At 35.7% G+C, this 22,828-nt stretch overlaps 1 protein-coding gene across 1 annotated transcript in view; it reads right to left on the minus strand.

The window, feature by feature from the left end:
- LOC126753687 (uncharacterized) overlaps nucleotides 1-22,828 on the minus strand; it is a 64,702-nt gene that overhangs the window by 22,006 nt on the left and 19,868 nt on the right. Inside the window, exon 3 of the mRNA XM_050465365.1 lies at nucleotides 16,557-16,670. Coding sequence (XP_050321322.1) covers nucleotides 16,557-16,670 — 114 coding nt within the window. The remainder of the gene's footprint in view (nucleotides 1-16,556; nucleotides 16,671-22,828) is intronic.

A 22,828-nucleotide genomic window follows, 5' to 3' on the forward strand; every position in this document is an offset into this window, starting at 1 on the left:
TTGTTTGGCGAATCTTTCGAATTAATTTAATTAACATTGCTTAGAAATATACTACATATGTACATGTTTGCCAAGTGAGCAAAGAAAACAAGACGCTGTAGTAAATATAACGGGTTTCGAGATAGTGAGAAACTGGTTTATTTGGAGACTACTATTGGTTTTTGAAGGTATTGAAGGAAAATCTAAAATGCAATTATCAAGGGAGTATTTGAATTGAAAGAGGGTTTCTTTAAATCTACTCGCTTTTCGAAGGCATCCAAGCTTGAAGATCATGTATGTATAAATAAATTATTTAGAAACAGATATTAGTATGGGAAGCTGATGAGCTTGAGGAAGTATTTTTTAGTCGTAATATCATGAGACGGGTAGAGTTGTACTTTACGACTTAAGACTGACTACTGCTGCTGGTTTCTGTAATTATGTCATTACTGCGTTCCTCTGAGACCTGGTAAATGGCAAGAGTTTTTTCACACCTACAGGGTTCTAAGTGGCTCAAATTAAACGGAAAAATCAACTATTTAGTTTTTGTGAAACACTTGTGCTCTTATATCCTTATCACTCAGGTGAGTTAGCTGCTTTTTAGAATAAAAATCAACCGCCTAAGCGAATTTGCGATTGGTGCAAGACGCTTTATCAACGAATGAAGCTTTACGTACGTGCAAATTAAAGAGTCTTTGGCATTACAAAGACCGTGGATTTTGTTTTCGTAGTGTTATTGCCTTCAGGCTTCGTACATAATCCAACCTATGTGTTTAAGAAGACACTTTGACAGTTTTTAGAAACTTTGTGGAATATACTAGAACAAATCCCAGTTATGCGTCTTAACGAGCATGAATATTTCCACAACAGACTATGAATATAATTGAGTTTTATCTAATGTGAAGGATTAAATGACTACCAGAAACTGATAAAGATAGAGAGAGGATGAGATATTTTCTTCTAGACGCAAGGCCAGTTGCACCAGAACAAGTTGTATTAAGTTTGCCGCGAAGTTTGTAAAACGAAGAAGGAAATGTCGGAGGCCCTACCATATATATACTTGTATATTATATACATATATGTATGTATAAATGATCAGCATGACAAGCTGAGTCGATTTAGTCATGTCTATTGGACCGTCTGTCTCTTTCAGTTTTTGGGAAATCAATCTGAAGTTTCGTGGACGACCTTTTCTCTTCACGAAGGCGCTCTTTTATCGGTCTCATCAATATCGGACCACTATAGTATATAGCGTCTATACTAATAAAAATGAAGATCTTGTATGAAAACTGTTTTATTTTACAAGATATTCTTACGAAATTTGGCATGCATTATTATCTATGACAACGGTACAATATCCAAACAAATTGTTTAGATCGGACCACTACAGCATATTGCTGCCATACAAACTGATCGAACAAAATCAAGTTAAAGAATTTTTCCCACCCTTTTATTCTATAGAAAATACACCTGTGAAGGTTACAATAGCTCCAGTGCATTTGGTATATTTTCAGCAAGTATAAGGTTTAAGGATAGACAAAATTTTGCTATTATAATGTTGTCTAATCAAGAGAAATAGAACAATTGATCAGTGAGGGAGTAAACAGGCTGCGTTAAGACTGCGTTGGTGGAACGGGTCAAGCGGAAAAATATCGGCTGATTGCAACTGATGACTGGTAATTTGGCTATTGTAGTACTCATTTATGTAACTGTACATTTCTATTTGATAACAGTTTATAGGATTTTAACTTTTTTTCATTTTTTCTCTCACTCAGTGGCAGCGCATTCGACTTCCCTACTGGGTATGTTGGGTATATGTATATGCACTTTTTCATATAAGTCATATGTAGATATGTATGTATTAGTGTACAAATGCAAAAGTCAAGATAACAAAAACTACACATGAAACCATAATTCAACCACAAATACAACCACAATGATAGAATTAGATGATGACAAAAATGTTAATACCATTTGCTGGCAGACGAAGAAGAAGAAGAAGAAGAAAATTAGTAGCTGCAAATAGGAGAGTGCAATTCTGGGTATTTACTGTGTATGTATATATGTATGTTTATATATACAAGAGTATGTGCATATATTTATATATATTGATAATATAGACAATCTATAGGCTTCTTGTATGCTTAAGTCAGTCTCCACATAGTGAAAATTATTGATGATCATAAATATTTATTTAATTGTAGATATATGTTTATATATGCATATATGTATAAAGAAATGTTTAGTTAAATGTTATATAACAATAGTTTTCCAATATGTATGGTCTTCTGAATTGTTTGCCTGGCAAATATAAGCTTAAATGCTAGAATAAATGCAAGCATGCAAATAAGCAAGTACTATGCTAGCACGGACACATGCATTAATACATCACTAACACACATTTCTCTTCATATACTTGTATATACAAGTGTGCATAGCCTCAAGTGACCTTTGCACTAAAAAACATATATTTATAACTATAATTGCTACGAACAAATTTAACAAAATTGTGTGTCAAACAAACACCCTTGTATATAATATATACATATATATTAGTTTGAGTCAAAAAAATGACTTTTTCTTTGCCTGGTACTTTAAAAAATAGATCCTTAGACACTTCTATCAAAATCTCTCCAGGTTAGAGCTCTTACAGTTACTCCGCCTTACAGTTTTCTATTTATTTTTCTTATTATCGGAAGGAAAAATTCATATCTCGTTTTCAACAACTTGAAAAAATACCCTTTTGCATTGATCTTGTAGAAAATTGAATGCTCTAAGAAAGGGTCTCTTACGAATTTTTCGTAAACCTAACCGTTTAAAAGATATTAACGCGTATAATTTGATTTTTTTTAAAGATACATTTTTTTCTTATGAATTTTATAACTCAAAACACAAAAAAAAAACATTTTAATTTGCAAAACTCATTGTTTTGTAGGAAATTTTTCAGCGTACAAAGCGAAAAAAATATAATTTTTTTGAGCCACCCTAATATAAATAAATTCACATCTCGCTTAATCTAAGTTCGGCGAACAGAAAACCTACAAACAATTTATAAAACTTTGATGTTTTGATTTGAGAATTTTTTTAATTGAAAATAAGGTTTTTTACCCACCCTAATATATATGTATGCATAAGTATATGCACACAATATATTTTATAATAATTTCTGTGCTCTATATGTTTGTTTTTGTTAAGAAAATGTTTAATAAAACAAAGCTTAACTGTAAAACAGGTAGTCATTAAACAATGTCTTCTGCGCTATGTGTATGTGTGTGTAGATATTACCTTACATACACACGCAAAGAAACAGCATTTCATTTGTATACCTTATGTGTGTATATTAGGCCTACAAGGACACAGTTGCTGTTTGTGGCAGTAGCCGGCGGTAATGAAATATTAAATTGCCAGGATAACAATTACAGCAACAACAACATTTGCAAACGTTCAGCATCGCTGCTTATGCCACGCAATTAGAAATTGCTGATTCACGTGCAGTGAGATAAGAATTGGCAACTATAAATCCAGAAACAATAAATTAACACGGCAGGTGCTCTATTTGCAATTAGAAATTAATTAATTTAATTATAATTTGTCTCTGAAAGTATGCAAAATTATTATTGTTGAGCAACAATTTCGTCTTATTTCACATTGTTAAATACAAATCAATTGCAAGTTTTGAAAAACTGCACCAATGCCGTGCTCTTCTAAGCAGATAGAATATTTCCTTGTGACTAATACTAAACTCGGAAGGTGGTCCAAAAGCCAATGCTACTTAAGTTTCTTTCAGTTATATATTAAGTATAATATATCTCCTTGGTTTGGGAGAACTTAAACCTGAATACAGTGAATACGGACCCATAATGAGTTAACTTATAAAGTTATGTATTATGAGGTGCGCCTCATCAGTTAAGCAGTTATGAACCTAAAATCTCAATGCTTTATACTCTAGTAGAACTTAAAGTAATCACTTTAAATAAAATAAGGTTAAATAAAACTTTGTTGCTTTGAGTGTGAGGAAAATTAGAAACCAATGCCAATATTCTCCATTTTGAAACCAAATTATACGCCATAAATAGAAAGAAAGTGTTGTAACCACTTGATAGCAGGCAATCCTGCAAAAAGAAATTTGACATTCTTCGCATATGGTTTTTGTACGCCTCTCCTTCTTTTCACGGAAAATGCATTGACCCTTGTTGAGCTTAATATTAATTATTGGCAATTTCTTACGACCAAGCTACTGAAACTTTTAACGGGTCACTTTCGATGTGTTTCAACTAGGGTTATTCTGATAGAAAACATTTCATTTACCTTTGGCCAAGGCTAGAAACCTTTGGGCGTTTGTTTAGCCCAGATGGCTCAATTATTGACAAGACAGTTCCGAATTAATAGTTTGGTCGTATGGGAGTAACTCATAATAGATGATTCCCTGACAATCTCACCAAAAACGGAACAAAACCCTCCTCGCGGTCAATGCTGTCTTGGCCGTTTGTAGCGACTCAACGCGGTTCGACTACGATCGTTTTCGCTTGAAGTCTTCAAGAGTAAAACATCACACATCGAGCTTTTTGCGTTTCCACCAGTTTTTGCGGATTTAGCTTCCAGGCAAATGAAATAGAGCCTACATGATGGCTGGGTTCGACAAATGCCATTCTTCATCAACATTTTCGCATGCTATCTTTGACGCGTTCTCAATCAAGACTGACTGAAGCTATCACAAAACTGCCAGATAAAATGTTTTAGCACGAGAAATTGGTTTCCCAACGCCGTACACCCAAACGCACTCACACAACGCCACATTCAGATTACTAAAGATAACTATTACAAAACCAATGAATTAGTATTTATTATACTAGTTTAAACCATCCTTTCAGTACCAGGACCAGGAAACTGTAAAAATAAATCATACTTAACATAAGCTGTCCGAGATTTTCAGTCTCTCTCTAATAAGGAACCGAGACTTTGATTATTTTCAAAGCAATTAAACTTATAATTGCTACTTCAGTATTTTTTAGTGATCTCGATTATGCGGTCTATAGCTGTCAGCTTCACATTTCAACTCATAATAACAAAGCGAACAAATTTTGATATGTTGGCGATCCTGCACACGTTGTTATTTACCATTTTTATATACATACATATATAGGGTTTTTCAATACGGTACTAAAAGAGTAGACCGATGGGACAGCAAACGACCGAAAATCGGAGTCAGTGGCCTCAAATTTAAAAGCGGATTTTTCAGTAAGAGCGCTACGAAAGTTTTTAAAATAAAACAAACGCTTGAGATCTCAATGAAATTCTTTATTCCTGTGAAAGTACATTCGTACGTACTCCATGAGTCACCATTGCGTCCCGAAAAAACTACGGATTGGAGCGGTTTATGTGCCGGCGGTGTCATTGGGCCGTACTTCATCCGTGATGATCAAGACCGGCACGTTACTGTGAATGGGAATCGCTACCGCTCAATGATAACCGAATATTTTTGACCCAAATTAGATGATATGGACTTGGACAATATGTGGTTTAAACGGGACAGTGCTACAAGCCACACAGCGAATGTCACAATCGATTTTTGTGCTATTTGATGCCGTTGGACTATTTCCTGTCGGGCTACGTCAAGTCTATGGTCTATGCCAACAAGCCAGCGACGATTGATGAACTTCGTACGAATAACGAATGTAAAATTGCAGCAGTATCTGCCTATTTATGCTTGCAAACTGTCGAAAATTGGCTTCGGCGTTTGGTGTTCTGCAAGGGTCCCCGTGGTGCCCATGCAAAAGAAATCGAATTCTATACATAATGGAATCGAATGTACTTTCACAGGAATCAAAAATATCACTGATATCCCAAACCATTTTTGTATTATTTTAAAAACTATAGCAACGCTCTTATTGAATACCTCTTTACTTTTGCCAGAGAGTGTGCAGTATTTCGTTCTAGATGATGGAATAAGGTGTTTAGTTCACGTATTCTTGATATATATTAAAGAAGCTTAAATAAGTCAACTGTTCAAATCATCAAAATAGCGGTAGTTTTCTAAAAGTTTCATAAGTAATTGTCAATGTCTAAACGATAGAATATGTATATAATCAAAAATGTTTGGAATGCCCTCAGCTCCATACTTATATGGAAACACATTACTTTTCAGGCTTAAGACAAACTGAAATATAATTATATTCTAGATATACAACTAATAAATTTTGCAACACTCAAGCGAAAGTGCTTCAACTATGAGAATTTGAGCAATAAGCTCAAGGTATATACGCACAACTACACATACCTAAGCACACATGTAAAGCATTTGTTTGTTATTGTTATTTACGAAATTTGTAAATAATTCTGTCTACTGACTGTCATTCTACAATGTTAGCAGCACTTATAACGGTACTATTTCCTCATGAGTTTGAGACTAGTTCGAACCAACTGCTGTTGTTGTTGCACACAAAGTCATGCTAAGATTTATGCATTTAGTATGCAGTGTTTAAATAAATAAACAGATTACCAAAGGCTAAAATCATAATGCTGCTTCTTCTTCCTCTTCCTCGGATTAAGCTCACCTAAAGCTTCAAAATATTGCACTTCAACGCGTCGGCTTGGAAGTTCGCACGAGTATTGGGAAGAATTACAGATCTAATATTATTGCACTCACCGATACACATTCACACACATATTAATTTATATTTGTGTATTAGGGTGTTCATTATGTTGCAACATGATTGTTTCCTTACAAACGCCACCTGAAGTTTAATTTTTTTGTGGCGGTATAAAACATTTTTATGTTACTATGGTAAACAAACAATCTACTATGGATTTTTTTTATATTTAAGGGCTTCTGCTTTAGTCTATAAAGTTTTTATCTCGAAGCAAGTAAGTCTATAACTTTAGAAAAGTAATATCTAAATACAAAATTTTGCAAAAAGGCTTTAAAATACATTTTTCAAATCAAGTCTTCTTTAAAAGTTATCCGCTCTAGGAGTCATGCATTAAATGTACTATGTCAATGCAGTACACCATGTCGTATGAGTAATCCAGAACGAATAAATCACTTGCATGGTGCTCAGTTAATTTGATGCTTTACTTTAGCTGCGAATTACTATTTAAAGAATGTGTTTATGAAAAAAATTACTGAACTTTTTTGCAAAGCGGAAAATTTTGCAATAAAATATCACCGTTTTAAAGTTGTAAGTTCACCTTCACATTGGAAATTTTCAAAAAATAAAATTTTACACGTACGTACGTGTCGCAAAAGAAACAGAACTTTTTAAATGTAACTGTTTCTGGTGGCGCCACCTATTGGTGGGTATATGAAATAAAAAGTTTGATCTCTTGTTGACATTTCGTAAAAATTTCAAAACAATTGGATAACTACAATCGATGTTATCGATCAAAAAGTGACAGCAGCTTTTGGTCATCGGTCGTAAAATGCAAAGCTCAAATATTAAATTTTGTTTTAAACTTGGGAAAACGTTTACTGAAACATTTCAAATTATTAAAAAAGTTTATGGTGATCAGTGCCTATCCCGTAGTAATGTGCATGAGTAGTTTAAGCGATTCCAAGAAGGTCGGAAGGACCTCTGTGACGATCAGAAGTCGGGCCGTCCAAAATCAGTGATTACCCAAAACAATATTGAAAAAGTGCAGGGATTTATTAAGAATAAACAAAAATCTTCTTTGCATTACATGGGAATGGAGTTAAATATCACCAAAGACTCCATTGATCGCATTTTGATAGATAAATTGGGTCTACGGAAGGTGTGCTCGACCACAATACCGTGAGGCAGGGTCCTGGCGCCTGTTGCACGATAATGCGCTGTGTCTTCGGTCGACGCTTGTCACTGGTTTTTTGACAAAAAACTCTATATTAACCATTAATCACTCACCCTACTCACCTGATCTGGCACCCTGTGATTTTTACCTATTTGGAAAACTTCATTTGCCCATGAAAGGACACTGGTTTCAGGACATTTCAGCTATCCAAAAGGCGACGACCGATATTCTCAAGAGCATTCTGAAAAATTACCTTAAACACTCATTTGAAACGCTAATTGACCGGGCTAAACGGTGTATCGAAGCACAAGGAAACTACTTTGAATAAAAAAATATAACTTTTGAAAAATATTAATTTTTTGTTGTTTTTTTAACAGTCCTGTTTCTCTTGCGACAAACCTTGTATATAGCAAAAGAAATATGATTTAGTCACGGTTTCAATTGAAAAAAAGTCCTTGCTTATGTGGGATACCACTTTTAGGGCAAAAACTGAAACTGCAGTGAGCATTTGCAAAAAGGAAAAAAATCAAATTACGAAAACGGACCCCCTAATGTATTTTTGTGTGTGTGTGCACAACAGCAATTATCCATTAAAGCAAATTGAGTGTATTGCGGCTCAAAAGTATTAGTATTCGAGCAGTTCAGTAGCTTTCGAAAATTAGATAATTGCATGTATGAATATGTGTTTGTGTGTATATGTGTCTAAAGGCATATAGCTGCATTCCGGAGCTGTGTGCTATGACTTCAGCTGTATTTATTGTAAGTATGTAGCCTACAAAATCGCCTCTCTTTTCCTTCATTTGGTTTAAGCAGTGCCAAGTTTGCACATTGCCTGTATTAAGTTACTGTTACTTGTGCAATTCAAGTATTTATTACTTATTTAATTTTCATGAATATAGTATTCTGTGGCTTCGCAGAGAAATGTTCAGGGCATAAAATTATTTTCGTAAAGATGCAACAATTATTACATATAATTTCATATGCCTAGGGAGATATGCATATACATATGTAATTAAAAGTGGTTTGATTAGAGAAGACTTCTGATATATATATACGTACTATATATTAGGGTATCCCAAAAAATTTTTTTTGGATTTTTGCAACGCATACCCTCTTATTTTTTTTTTAAATAATGTATAATTAATTATAAAAAAGTTTCGTCTATTTAGAACTACGGTAAAGCGTGCCGACTTGCATCGAAACATGTCGGTACTTGAATACTAAGGCGCGCGGGAGCTCATGTATCGATGAGCTTGTTATTGCTTATTTATTTGATTAGTAAACGCATTTTCTTTGTTCGGTCAACATGTCAGTGGAATTACGTAGTTATACAAAGGGAATATTTTTAATAGGAGACGTCAAACGTCAAATAACAGGGTCAAAACTTCCCTTTAATGGACAAGTACTTTCAGTTTTGTTCCATAATATTCGCGAAGTGAATTTAAGTGTCAATGAAAGTGCTAACCTTACTATTCGTGAGTGTTTTATCTATTGGGAAAAGGCACGTACACCGATTAAATCATTTCCTAACTGTGTTAGGAAATTGGTAACCTTGTACCAAGTTTGGCGAGATTTACAAAAAAGTGCAAACAAAACACAAGCAGTTTTTGAGCAGCGTCGACAAGAGTTTGTTACAAATTTGGATAACTTGTTTGATATTGCACACGCGGATGCGTTACTGTTAATAAGGATAAATGAAGATAGAGTCTTCTTGCAGCAACAGAGACAACCAGGTCGACTTGGTCACTTGGCTGGAGTGGACAAAAAATTTACAGAAAAGGAGGAGAAGTCACGTCTTAGAAACCTTGAAGAGCAAAAGAGGCGGGCTAAATATGTTTCATCATTAACTTCTTCGACATCATCTTCTGTGCCCCTACAAGAAAATGTATCTTCCGATTCTGAAGTAATTGATCTACAAGAAAATCTGTCCATTCCAACTGAGACGACACAGCCCAGTACTAGTAAAACTTACATAAGAAAAAATTTCATTACTCCAAAATTAGTGGCAGCATTAGAAAGGTGTCAGTTAAGTATGCGACATTCTGTGTTTATTATTGTAGCGACTATTGAGGCACTTGGACATAACACTGACGAATTTCATATTAGCAAGTCTTCCATTCAAAGAATTCGCAAGGAAAAGCGAAAAGAGCGCACAGAAGCTATTAAGGTTTATTTTCAAAACGAGGTTCCGGCTACTGTAACTGTTCACTGGGATGGAAAACTGTTACCGGCTTTAGATACACGTAAATCTAAAGAAGAACGTCTCCCAATAGTTATTTCGTATGATAATAAAGAACAACTCATTGATGTGCCAAAATTGGACAGTTCTTCAGGATGCGAACAGGCATAGGCAGTTTGGAATTCTATCATTGACTGGAATCTTGAAGATAAAGTGCAGATCCTTTGTTGTGATACAACGGCTTCAAACACAGGTCGTATTAATGGGGCCCGTGTGCTTCTAGAACAGAAATTATACAGAGAGATGCTTATTTTTGCTTGCCGTCATCAATCTACGAATTGGTATTAAAAGGTGCATTTGAAGCTAAAATTCCCCAGGTAGCTACAAGCCCCGATATACCTTCATTCAAAAAGTTTCGAGAAAACTGGAAAAATATCGATTCCCAGAAAATACAGGTCAGTACTGAAAAGTTATCATGCCTGAGTAGATCAGAAATTGATAAACTATTAGCATTTTACCAAGCTGAATTGACTAAAGAAATCGCTAGAGATGATTATCGAGAATTAATTGAGCTTTCAATAATATTTCTTGGCGGAGATACACAGAACAAAATTAGAATCCGGCCTCCAGGGGCAATGCACCAAGCCCGATGGATGGCAAGAGCAATTTATTCATTAAAAATTTCATTACTTAGCTCTCAATTACGAATTTCAAATAAGGATAAGGCAGCTTTGTTAGACGTCTGCCTGTTCATCGTGACATCAAGCCTTGGCTGCAATGTATTTTAGCTGTTAAAGCACCATTCCAAGACTTATGCTTTTTATGCACCATGAAAGCTTACGAAATAATCGTTAAAAATATCTCAAAGGCAGCTTTACAAAATTTTTGCCAACACAGTCTTGTCTCTATTTGACGATGACGTTGACCAAGAAACTAAAGTAAAGATAGTTGCTAACTTAACTAAAGAATATCCATCGGCCAACGGTAAACGCTACATACCATCGAAAGACGAACTTTGTGGTCCACTTTACGGCTAGTATGAGAGTCAATAATTTTAGTTTTTATTTGTTTTATTTTATGTTAACTGTCGCATTTTATTTCAGAGAAAAACTTCGATAACTTTGTTTCAATAAAAAGCAAATCTTTATTCAATCGACTTAAAATAGTTAATGATAGCTTTCTTAATGAGTCTCCAACTACATGGCCAAATAATGCTTCGTTCCAATATGCTAAAAAGAAGGTTTACACACTGAGAGCAGTTACCGCTGAAAGAGCGGTTAAGTTAATGCAAGACTTTCTTGGCTTAATCACCGTCGATGAGTAACAAAAGCAATTTTTGTTACGTTGCGTTCAAGAACACAGACAGATATATCCAGATTGTAAAAAGAAAACTTTGAAAAGAAAATTTAGTAAATAATAATATAATGTTATTTATAAATATTCAATAAATATAAGATATATGTAAAACGGTGTATTATTGACTACATAAATATTTTAATCCGCAATCCCTACAAAGCATCCATACTAACTTTCATATTTCAAGTTTAACGTCAAGTCGGCACGGGTTATCGTTATTCAATCCCAACATCGCACATTTATTATTTGAGTTATAAGGATCAAATGTAAAAAAAAATCGCGGGTATGCGTAAGTAAATTCGAAAAAAAAAAGTTCGCCCTTGTTGGCTGGGACACCCTAATATATATACATATATATGTATATAACATTAAAATTAACTACTGACTGCACATGCGGAATAAAATATTATTGAGGTCTGCACAAAATTATTAAATAAATATTTTAAAATCTGAACTCAAGCTTTTACCTGACTTACTGTGTATACATCTGCCAACACATTCTTCTTATGCCATATTTACACATTTGCAAACACCAGGACAGGAGAATGTGAAGAATCTTCAAAATACTTCAACAGCCCAATACGAGCAATTTCGGCAATGGCAGATGGTTTTTTATTTCTATCTTATAGTCGGGACCAGGCACCAAGTGATCATGAACTGTCTGTGGCGAAAAAATGCGCTTCAAAAGAAGCTTGTAATAATCGACTGTTTATGGTTTTCCAACAACTTGCATAAGAGCGCCCAAACTGATTAAGCACGATCTCCTTATTACTTCATTTCATACCGCCATGCTATAGCTATTATTTTAGTACAAGTTCTCAAAGTTCATATAAAGTTAAAACCAGGCACAATACTTCTTGTACTATATACACATAACTACAGAAACAACTTTTCGTGTTCCAGAATTTATTTCTGTTTCTTTAAAGTAGAAACTTAGCATTACTGGAGTTTTCTTAAAAAATCTTATATATGAGTATTTTTGTCAGTGAAAACCCTCTTATAGAAATCCTAATAGAATCTTTATCTTAGTAATTTCAATTAAAGGGATTTAAATTTTAATTTCAGCTTATTCAGGTGAAAATTATAGCTTCAAATTCCGCTTTTCCGGAACCTAAACAGCAATGGGTTCCAGATATCTCAGAGAAAAACTTGAAAAACAGTCTAAGAAACAAGTCTGAAACAACTACAAATAGCTACGAAAATAGAATATGCTATGAAATGCCCTTTGAACGCTATAACTGAGTCCAATAAAAGCGTTACGAGGTGATCGCCAACACTCATACGGCATGGCATGCAAAGAATTTAACAGCGCAATAGTCTGATTCCGATAAAATCGGTACCTATACGAGGTGATCCGAACAGCAGTTAAAGATTTGAACAATATCGTAGTAAAAATCTCAAAAAAAAAATTGTATTGTATTGGTAAAAAAGCTGCAGACAATGTCGAACTGTCTATATTTTCCACATAAAGAGACTTTTATCAGAACATGCCAACCATACAGAGGTCATAAATAACAAAACAACTCAAACTGGGTTACTCAATTGTAAATATATACATATACATATATTAAAATGAGCCTAATCCCAATGCTGTCTCACTTGGCCAATTCATTTTCCAGTCTATAGTAAGCAAAATGCTAGAATTTCTACTTTAGTATGCCTTCATTTCGAAATTTCCGCCTTGACACTCGCACAATACAAAATTAGGCGCTTCCAATTTGTTGCTGCACTATTTATTGGCATAATTACATAATAATTTTGATTTGAACGAAATTGTGCTTTCGAATTCTCAGACACAATGCCGCTGGCCCTGATATTTAGATATCTGTGCGTAAACATTATTCTGATAATGTATGTGTGTGGATAACATCTTCAGTTGCATATATGTGTGTTAGTAACCTCACATGCATATTTCATCTCTTCAAGCTGCGTGCAATAATTTCCTTCTTGCTGTCTTATTTCCCATTCGGAATGCAAATAATTTTAATTGTTTGTTAATGTAATATTCCCAATTGCAGGAGAATACGAAAGCATTGCACTTTAATTATTTGCAGTAAATTCCATTGATATTAATCGAGAAGGTTTGAGGAATTTCGCTAAATATATTATTAATTAATTAATTTAGCGGTACGAAAGAATGTATTTATTGCTCTTTATGTATGTATATGTGGATTTTGCCTTGGAACAACTTGAAAAGTATAACGATTTCTTTTAGAAAATAAAAAAAATTTCAGCCTCAACGCAGCTCATTTTCATTATTCTGGTGGCGTGGTAAAAAAAAAAAACCAAACTTGTGCGAAGCAAATCCACAAATTATTCATGAACAACCAGTACATTCACCTGAATTGATATCTTGATGTATTACTTCTTTTCAAATGACCCTGGTGTCATCGTTACTGTCAATGGAGAGCGGTATGGATCGATGATAACCAACTTTTTATGATCGCAAATCGATGAACTTGATCTTGACAACACCTGGTTCCAACAAGGCGGGGTTACGTGCCACACAAGACGTGTAACAACCGAATTATTGCGAGAAAACTTTGGAGACTCGATTATTTCAAAAATTGTAACATTGAATGGCCTTCAATTAGTTGTGAATTAACACAATTAGACTACTTTCTCTGGGGTGATTTGAAGTCATTGGTCGTCAGCAATAAACCAGACCCTCTTCAAGCTTTAGAAGGCAATACTAAACGTGCTATTCAAATTGAATTCGTCAAATTCGTTCTTGAAATAGGAGTCATGGAGGCCATTTGAATGTTGATGTTATATTCAGAACTTCAGAACTTATTTTTATCGACTCTACTTCTCATTAAATAAAAAACATTTGAATTTCTTTAATGATTTTGGCAACACCTCTATATGTAATCAGGAAAGTGTTTTGTTTTCGAAGCAGATCTCGCTAACTAAGAGTGTAGCCTCAAAAAGATATTAGTCTTGTGTTGCTTGCGGCATCATTTAGGTATGTGAGAAGAATATGAAAATGAGAGACTTTTAGATCTTATGAACTAGCCTTTACTGCTATTACCTTTGTTTATTTGACAGCCTTCAGTAACTGACGAATATTGCCTTTAGCATTGAGTCACATTGGTGCTAATATAGTGTCAAGACAGAAGAGGATCTCTTACAGTATTTCAAAATGGTTTCATATATTATTCAGAATATTAAGTTTTAATAGATTTTTTTAAGCTTTGTAGGTAGTATTAAAAACTTGACTACAAAAAGCCAAATTTTTGGACATCTCTTTTATTTTCATGTGAGTGGAAATATTTTGCGTTCGGAAATAATATATTTTTTTATTAAATATTTTCTAATTTGCCTTAGGTCTGTTGAGCTAAATTCAACTGGGTCTCCAATTAACATCTCAGCGGCCGCTACTAGACAATAGATTCGGTAGAAAACTTCCTCGTAGTCTACGAAATGTGCATAAAATTTCAGAATTATAATTATTCATAAAAATTTTAACCAATAATTAATAAATGAAGCCATTTTCATGATATTGCTTTCTAAATTCAATTTTGAATTATTTAGTAAATAATTCTAGTTTTTATAAGTGCTAAAAATATAAGTATTTTTTGCTGTTGTCACCCAAAAAAACAAAAAGGAAGACAATTTATGTACGTTCTGCAAATAATTCCAGAAACTCAAATTTTCTCAGGAGCATTTCATTAAAAAAATAGCAAAATTAAACCTGAAAATATGTGACTGCGTACCTTGTTTACCTATTTGAGGGAAACCTCATTTCTTTGCTCCATCTTTCCCACTCTCTACCACTCTCTATATTTAAATACTTTAGTTCGTCTTCTGATCATTATTGCATTATTATTTCAACTCAATATCTGCTATTTTCCTAAATTTAGCATATGCAAAGTCAGCTGCAATCACTGCAATCATATTCATTAGATTTCTTCAAGCAGCTACCAAACAAATGTTACTCATACGCCATGCCAACCCTCATGCCCATATCAACAGTGCTCCTGCAAGTGTTACTCATACGCCGTGGCGTGCAAAGAATTCAACAGCGCAATGGCCTCATATTTCAGCTCGCCAAATTGATTGCGCAGACCGCGTTTAACTTTTCGTTCTGGCTGTTGTTGTTGCAGTTTTATTTGTGTTAGTGTTAGTTCAGGTGCGCTGAGAGTGCACAAGTGCTTGTGCATTATTTTGTAGCACGAGTAACGCAAGCTCACGAAATGCACATGGAAACACGGAGCTAAGTAAACAACAGCGCGGAAAACTGTGCACGCAAAAAGTTTGCCACGCCGGCAAAGCCAAACTTAATTTCGCTAGACGTGCTTGTTAGTTAGACACACACACATACATACATGCACATATGCGCTATTGTTGTAGTTGTTCATATTTACTTAGCGCATGGCATCCCAATTTGCCGCTGCAAGCAAGCGAGCGCTTGCATATATGCCCCCTCAGTGTGTGTGTATGTGTTTGTATTCGTATATGTGTGTTTGTATGTTTGACGCACACAAATGAAATATCAAGTGTGTACATAATATTGTTTTTGAAGACTTTTGCGTGTGTTTTTGCGCAGATTTTTGTTCTCGTTTTTTGGCAATGCGCTGCAAAACAAACAATAACAATTGCAACGCGTGCAGCGACTAAAGTAAATAGCAAATACAAACACAAATGCGAAGGCTGTGATTAGCAATTGTGACTGCAATCCACTGCAAACACATATACTTATATGTAAACAAGGACACATACACACACATACACTCATGGGTGCTTTGTATATGTATGCGCTATCAATTGTTCGAGCTAATAGTTGACCGGTTGACTACTGCGCGCCGCCGCCGCCGCTTCGGCCCGCAACGCAGCTAAACGGCTTAACTAGCTAAATTGGCGTAGGCACACACACATACAGAAATGTACAAACACACACATACATGCAAGTTGACTCATATTGACGCTATCATTGCCTAACTATGCACGTTAAGGACTCAAATAATACACACACTCTTACAAGCAAACAAAAATAGACAAACACGCTAACTCAAACACTCATGCAAACTCACTCATACACAGACACACACACACACACACCCATACTCATTTATTAAACATATTGAATGCGCGCAAATATGCATGAACACAAAGTGTGCCCACTCCCCCTCGCCCTCTCCGCCAACCATAAATTACTGCCATGGCTGGCAACTAGGCGTGCAACAAACCTAACTGTATGCTACGGCTGTCCGCCGCCGCCCTTCGTACTGCCCACAAACTATTGCCAACTCATCGATATGCAAGGCATGCCACTTACCTCAAGGCAAACAGGACACTCCAATAATTGGGCAATGTGTTGCAGGCATGTGGCGAACTTCTGCAGTGACTGCTGATTAATGCTGGAATGCTGCTGATGCGCCCGCTGCACACGCTGCAAATATGCGCCGCAATGTAAAGTTGCAAAGTCGCCGTGTTCACATGAAAAGAGAGAGAGAAGCAAAGTAAATTTTTGAGTAGAAATTTTGGAAAGTTTCTAAATAAATCTGTCCAATTAAGGAGCTCACGGTGGGAATTTTAGTATTTTTCAACTTTTTCTTGATTGGAGAGAAAATATTGTGGTACTAAATACGAAAAATAAAATATTATTGAGTAAATCCTTTGAGCTGTAACTAACTGAGACTTTGCTGGCTAAATAAATGAAGTGGGAAGTAGAAATTTGCAAGCGTAAATTCTTTTTAGATATGAAAAGGATTTGTAAGTATAGGACTATTTATAGAAACCTAACAGAAATGTAAAATACCTCCATGGACAAAAAGCTTTATTCCTATTTCAAAGAAGAACTTTTTTAGCTCTTGGCGGTTTCTTCTTCTTCTTCTTAATTGGCGTAGATACCGCTTACGCGATTATAGCCGAGCTAACAACAGCGCGCCAGTCGTTTCTTCTTTTCGCGACGTGGCGCAGTCACTCATCCGAGGCTTGTTGTTCCTTTTCATTAGGGGTGTTTTTTTACGTGGCGGGTCCCAAACTCAGCGCATAACCCTATGTAGGGGATGTTTCGCCTTCTCACTTTAGCTCGCCTTCAAATGGATGTTCTTAGGCTACCCAGAGGATACTTGGTCAAAGACCGGAAGTAGTGAGCTGCTTGAGTCATGTGTAAAAGAATCGTTTGTGGCCACTCCCAAGTGAATGGCGATCAGAGAACTTTCCTCACTTGCGTGAACTTCTACACATGACCCCATCCCCCAACTCGGCGGTTTGGTAGCAAATAATCAACATTGCCTCTTTGTACTCAAAATCTCTTCAGATTTTCATCAATTTCACCAGCGTCCATGGTTTGTAGTTTCAGTCAATATTCCACTAACTTGTAGATGATTGAACTCACAACTCACAACTCTATTCCTTATAAAATTTCTTTTGCAATAAAAAGTTCCTGGTTGACCACTATTTACACAACCTATGGGATCCATTGAAAGCATGGTCAATAATGGAAAACTTTGAGCTAAGTCCATCTTCTTAAGAGCTCCATTAATACTATATACATTTATCGTCTTGCTGGCTTGTTCCTCTGCGATATCCATATGAGTGCTAACTATGCGATTTTGAGACGAAATTTACATAAGTTTCATCTCTGTACAATTTAAAAAAAAAGACGTAGAGTCTATTTATTGTGTTCAGAGTATCTAGACAATCCTTATAACACTTGACCTCATATCTAACCTACCTCACTACTCTAACTTCAATAAAGACAGGAAAAAATATTTTATTCGGTTGCATCGAAACTGTAATATTCTTCACCTTCACATAGCATTTTTTATAAAATAAAAGGGCATAAAAAGTTTATTATCTATATTTTGATGAATTTTTGTTCACGTTTTCGGTTCTTGGAGAAGGAAAAAAAGGGGTAAGATTCATGGCATTCGCTAAACATTTTAATTCTGTTGTTCTCCAGAAATTCAATATATTTCCTGAAACTGAACAACAGTACCAAATAATAAGTCCAGTGCCGAGATCTGACACCAACGTCAGGACCTCATGACCGTCGACTAATGTTTCAACAAGTCTAGAAGCTTGCGACATATTCGACCCGCTGAACTTGTTCGAAGTAGTAAACATTAGAAAATTGAATGCCTTCATCAAAGCGTGATTTTTTAGTGATTAAAAATATACACAAACACATAAATATACACATCTTAACATGTCTCTAGACAGAGTGATCGTCAGCTCATTTTCTCGAACTCTTATAAACCTTGATTTGATATCGATGGCAGTAGACTGGCCGCTATTTTTAAAATCGTTAAATTTTTTTAGAAATATTTTTTTTATTTTTTATGAATTTTGAAGCTTTCGCATAATAAATATTTCTATAACGTCGGTAGAAACGAAGAAACGCTCTCAATAAATTAGTTTATTCATAATGATGTTTGGACTTAATAACTTAAAATTCTGAATATTTAACGAGTACCTAAACTCTTTCAAGGCTCCCAGTGGCATGCCTAAGCTATAGGTTATTCTCAAGCGTATACATACTTTTGAATAAGATAAGACTGAGCTTATATTTACTGCGACTGTTTGTTTTACAGGACTTACTCATTTTACTAAGATCATATCAATACTTAGGCTATCAATAAATATAGCAACTTTTACTGTATCTTACGCTATCTCCTCTTATGTGTCCTAAAACGACGAAAGTAAATAGATAAGGAATATGTGACGCGAATACATGAGTTTGGTGAAATTGGCTGTTTAAGAGTACGGAGCAAATACTCTGACAAACTTTAAAGTCTGCTCTAATGAACTCTTTCATCAAACATTTAGCCTTCATCCTACTGAGCTGCAGCAAGCACTTTACTGAAAACCTTTCGACACTTGAGTAAGATTGCAACAGTTAATGGTGATCGATATCGATATCGATATATGCAAAACGTGATGAACCTAACCTAGACATTTGAAAAATAATGTGCGATCTTTTGTCAAATAATAGTCGTTTGCGCGAAGTGTTGATTTTCTTTTTTCAGTCAAAGATATCAGCGGCTGAAGCATATCGGGAATTACAGACATTTTTTTAAGAGGTGCTGCCTCAAGTGAAACAGCGCACAGTGATTAGTTTCGTAGCTTCAAAGACGGCGATTTCGGTATTAACGACAATCCACATTAAATAAGGCCAAAAACCTACGAAATCGTTAAGAAGGATACGCTGCTCGACGAGAATCCATGTCACATACAAGAAGAGCTTGCTGCAGCAGTGGGAGTCACCACCCATGGCATTTCAAAACGACTAATTGCGCTGTGAGGGATTCAGAAACAAGTAATTTTGGTTCTCTATGACCTCAATACAGGGAGAAGCACGAAAAGATGAATCTGCTGCACAACAACACTCGGGCTCACGTTGCAAAACCCGTAACAACCTACCTAGAAACGCTTAAACGGTATATTCCTCAGATTCAGCGAAGATTTTCAGCGAAAACTTAGTCGCGCATGTAATATTAAAGCTTTATTTATTGTCTGGAATCTCGAATTTGTCTAAAAAAAATTATGGACTAGGTGCGAAGCGAACTAGTAAGACTTATACTTAATATCATGTTTAATATCTATCCATATAGTTTTAACTAGAATTTTGAACGGATCTCAATATTTTTCTCTAAGTGCCGTTAATTGTTTGACTATTTTACCCATTTTATATGTAAGCCCTTTACGGGAGACTTGGCGTATATTAATCGAGTAAACCACCTCCTTATTTCTATCTACAACTACTTATGCACAATGACTCGCTTTGTTTTTGGTCTTAAGTAAATATTCAAAGCGTGCGACGGCAGCGTGAGGCAGATTTTGATAATTGATTGAAATTGATATGCGCCCCACTTCATGAACTCACTCACTCTCCTCTCAGAAGCCTAGAAACCTTTGGCGATTAACAATCGAGTGTGTTTGTGTGTGTGTGTGCGTATGTGCTTGCGGTTGTTTATGGCTTACGTTTGCATATTTAGGTCAATTAAATTGTAATGCAGCGTAATGACAGTCAATATATTGCCTCTGCATGGATAATTCAATAAAGTTGTTTGGCTGCTGCACTCAAGTCAAACGGAGCGGCAGGATGGCTGCTGGTTTGCTGAGCGCATTTACTCATGTATATGTATGTATGCGTGTTTGCTGCTCATACTGACATAATTAAATTTGTATTTGGGTAATGCTCGCATACACTGAAAGTCCTTCACTTCGGTTGGGCCGTTGTTCATAAGCTAAATTTCCTCAATTGAATGAGAGCGCTGGTCTTCATCCCTACAATGTAATGTTGACTTTTTCAAGTATTATTATTTACAATACTTTGCGCTTATGCACTGCAGTTGTTTTCATAAATTTTTAAATTTTTCAAATTTCGTAACTTTTGCGAACGGTTTATTGCCTTTCTAACCTAAAACTGCTCATATGGTAATGTGACCTTGAGTTTGTTTCCGTTAAACGGTTTATTAATAACTTCGCTAGGTATGCGTGAAAAATTTACAGCCAATGCTAAGTGCTACCGTTATGGCTGGAAACAAACGAAGCGTTTAATGCCGTTGCAGAGGCACGACTGACCCACATTCTCGTCGTATGCTTGCAAAAAACATATTACAACAACAAACATGTAGCTGACTCTCTGGCATTTATGTAATAGCAAAGCGTGATGACTACCTTAATTAATGAAGATTGCGTGAAGAAGTCATTAACGTATTGCAACAACAAAGAAACGCTAACAAAATGCATGCATCGCGTGCTAGTTGCAACATGTTCGACACGTAGTGAAGTTCTGGCAACAGTAAAAAAAGTACAGTAAAGAAAATCTATATTGGCGTGAAAAAGAAGCCGTTAGGCCAAAAAGCTTTGAGTTGCTGTGGTGCTAGCTGGACGTAGTCATTTCTGAAATACATATAATCGCTTAAAATGCTAAACAACGTAAATTCAAATAAGTCGAAAATCGCTGTCAGATATAATAACCAATATATAACCATTTTATAACCAAAACTCTAATATTGTCTCAATATGACTGTATGATAACCAATATATAACCAGTTTATAACCGAAACACACATTTTGGGTCAATATGAGTATTTTCTATATTTTCCTTCACTTGTAAACTTCTGAAAAGTAATGTTACGTTATTTTACATTTTAGTTGACGATATGTTGCTTTAGTTTCTAAAAAAGCGTCGAAAATGACTTCAAAAAGCAGATTAAATCTGGCACAACAGAAGTGAAGAGTTCTTTAACTGATTTTTTAGAAACTCAGTGGCATCAAAAGCTGCGATAATATAGTCAACTTTGAAAGAGAGTAGAAAGCTGTGCCCGTGAGTGGCTGTGAGGCTAAACAAAGGAACCAATCCCAAACCCTAACCAAACTTTTTGCGTAATTTGACTGCATAGACTAATTTTAACGTTGGAAAATAACTCCTCCCATGGTGAAGTCAGTTCATAAAAGGATTTGTTGTATGATATAAAATTTTCTAAACTTTCTGTTTCCAGAATTGTTCCGCCAATTCCTTGATATTGTCCTTATCATATCATCACCCAAGAATATGCACCGTCCATTTTGTTCATCGAGATCATCAAGACTTAAACATAGTACCTTTGTTGGGTCGGAAAAGAAATTTAATTCCCTATTGTGTACTCAGGAATTAGGAATTCAAGCTCAAGGTTCAACTTCAAAAAAATTCAGCAGGTACTTGGCAATAATTCTCTATAGGGTATTCGTCTTCAGACTCGAAAAGGGTACACTAGCTTATTCGTATCCCCGGTGCAGTGCGAACTCATCACCCAAGAATGTACACGATCTATGTTTTTTGTTGATCGAGGCCTTCAAGACTTAATCATTGTAATTTTTTGAGAGAAATACTTATATACAACTTTTAAAAAAGTCAGTAGGTTGTAGCCAAATATGTTCTATAGTATGTTGCTCTGTAGGAGGAGACCCGAAAAAGCTACATTAGCAAGAAGCTTGAATATGTCCAATGAGCAGCCCTCATCAGCGTCTGCGGACTACTCCAACATTAGCAAAATAATGTGAGGTACAATGTTGCGAGAGGCGTTTTCAGACTCAAGGAACCTGGGTACATAAAGGAGTCCGAAAAAGACACGCTGAAGTTCTCTTCTCTTTCAATTAAATTGCTGATCCCAGCACAATATGCTCACATACCGATGAGGCATATGTGGATGGGGAGTAGTCGCTGACTAAGAGGCGCAATGAACTTTTGCACGTATGTTAAAAAGCTAAGAGAGAAGTTTGGAAGAGAGGTCTTCTGTCAGGTGCTCACAATCTTAGTTTTAGTCTTAAGCACTGTAGTGTTTTTTGCTGGCAGTACGTCTACAGCTACCTTAATAGCAGCCTATTTTAGGGAGATGAGCATTCGCTCCGACAACAGAGCGGCAATAATTGCGCTGAGCTCACTAACTTTGCGCTCAAAACTGTCCTCACTATAAATGGCATCAAGCCTCTTCATTATCAGACTCGTTTGGGTACCCGGCCATAGCGGAATAGCTGGTAATTGCTAAATCGATGAGCCAGCCAGAGGGGACACCTCTGCTCCGCTCAATTTCCAATGTGAAGAAATTGGATCTC

Source organism: Bactrocera neohumeralis, chromosome 2, assembly GCF_024586455.1.
Source record: "Bactrocera neohumeralis isolate Rockhampton chromosome 2, APGP_CSIRO_Bneo_wtdbg2-racon-allhic-juicebox.fasta_v2, whole genome shotgun sequence".
Taxonomy (NCBI): Eukaryota; Metazoa; Arthropoda; class Insecta; order Diptera; family Tephritidae; genus Bactrocera; species Bactrocera neohumeralis.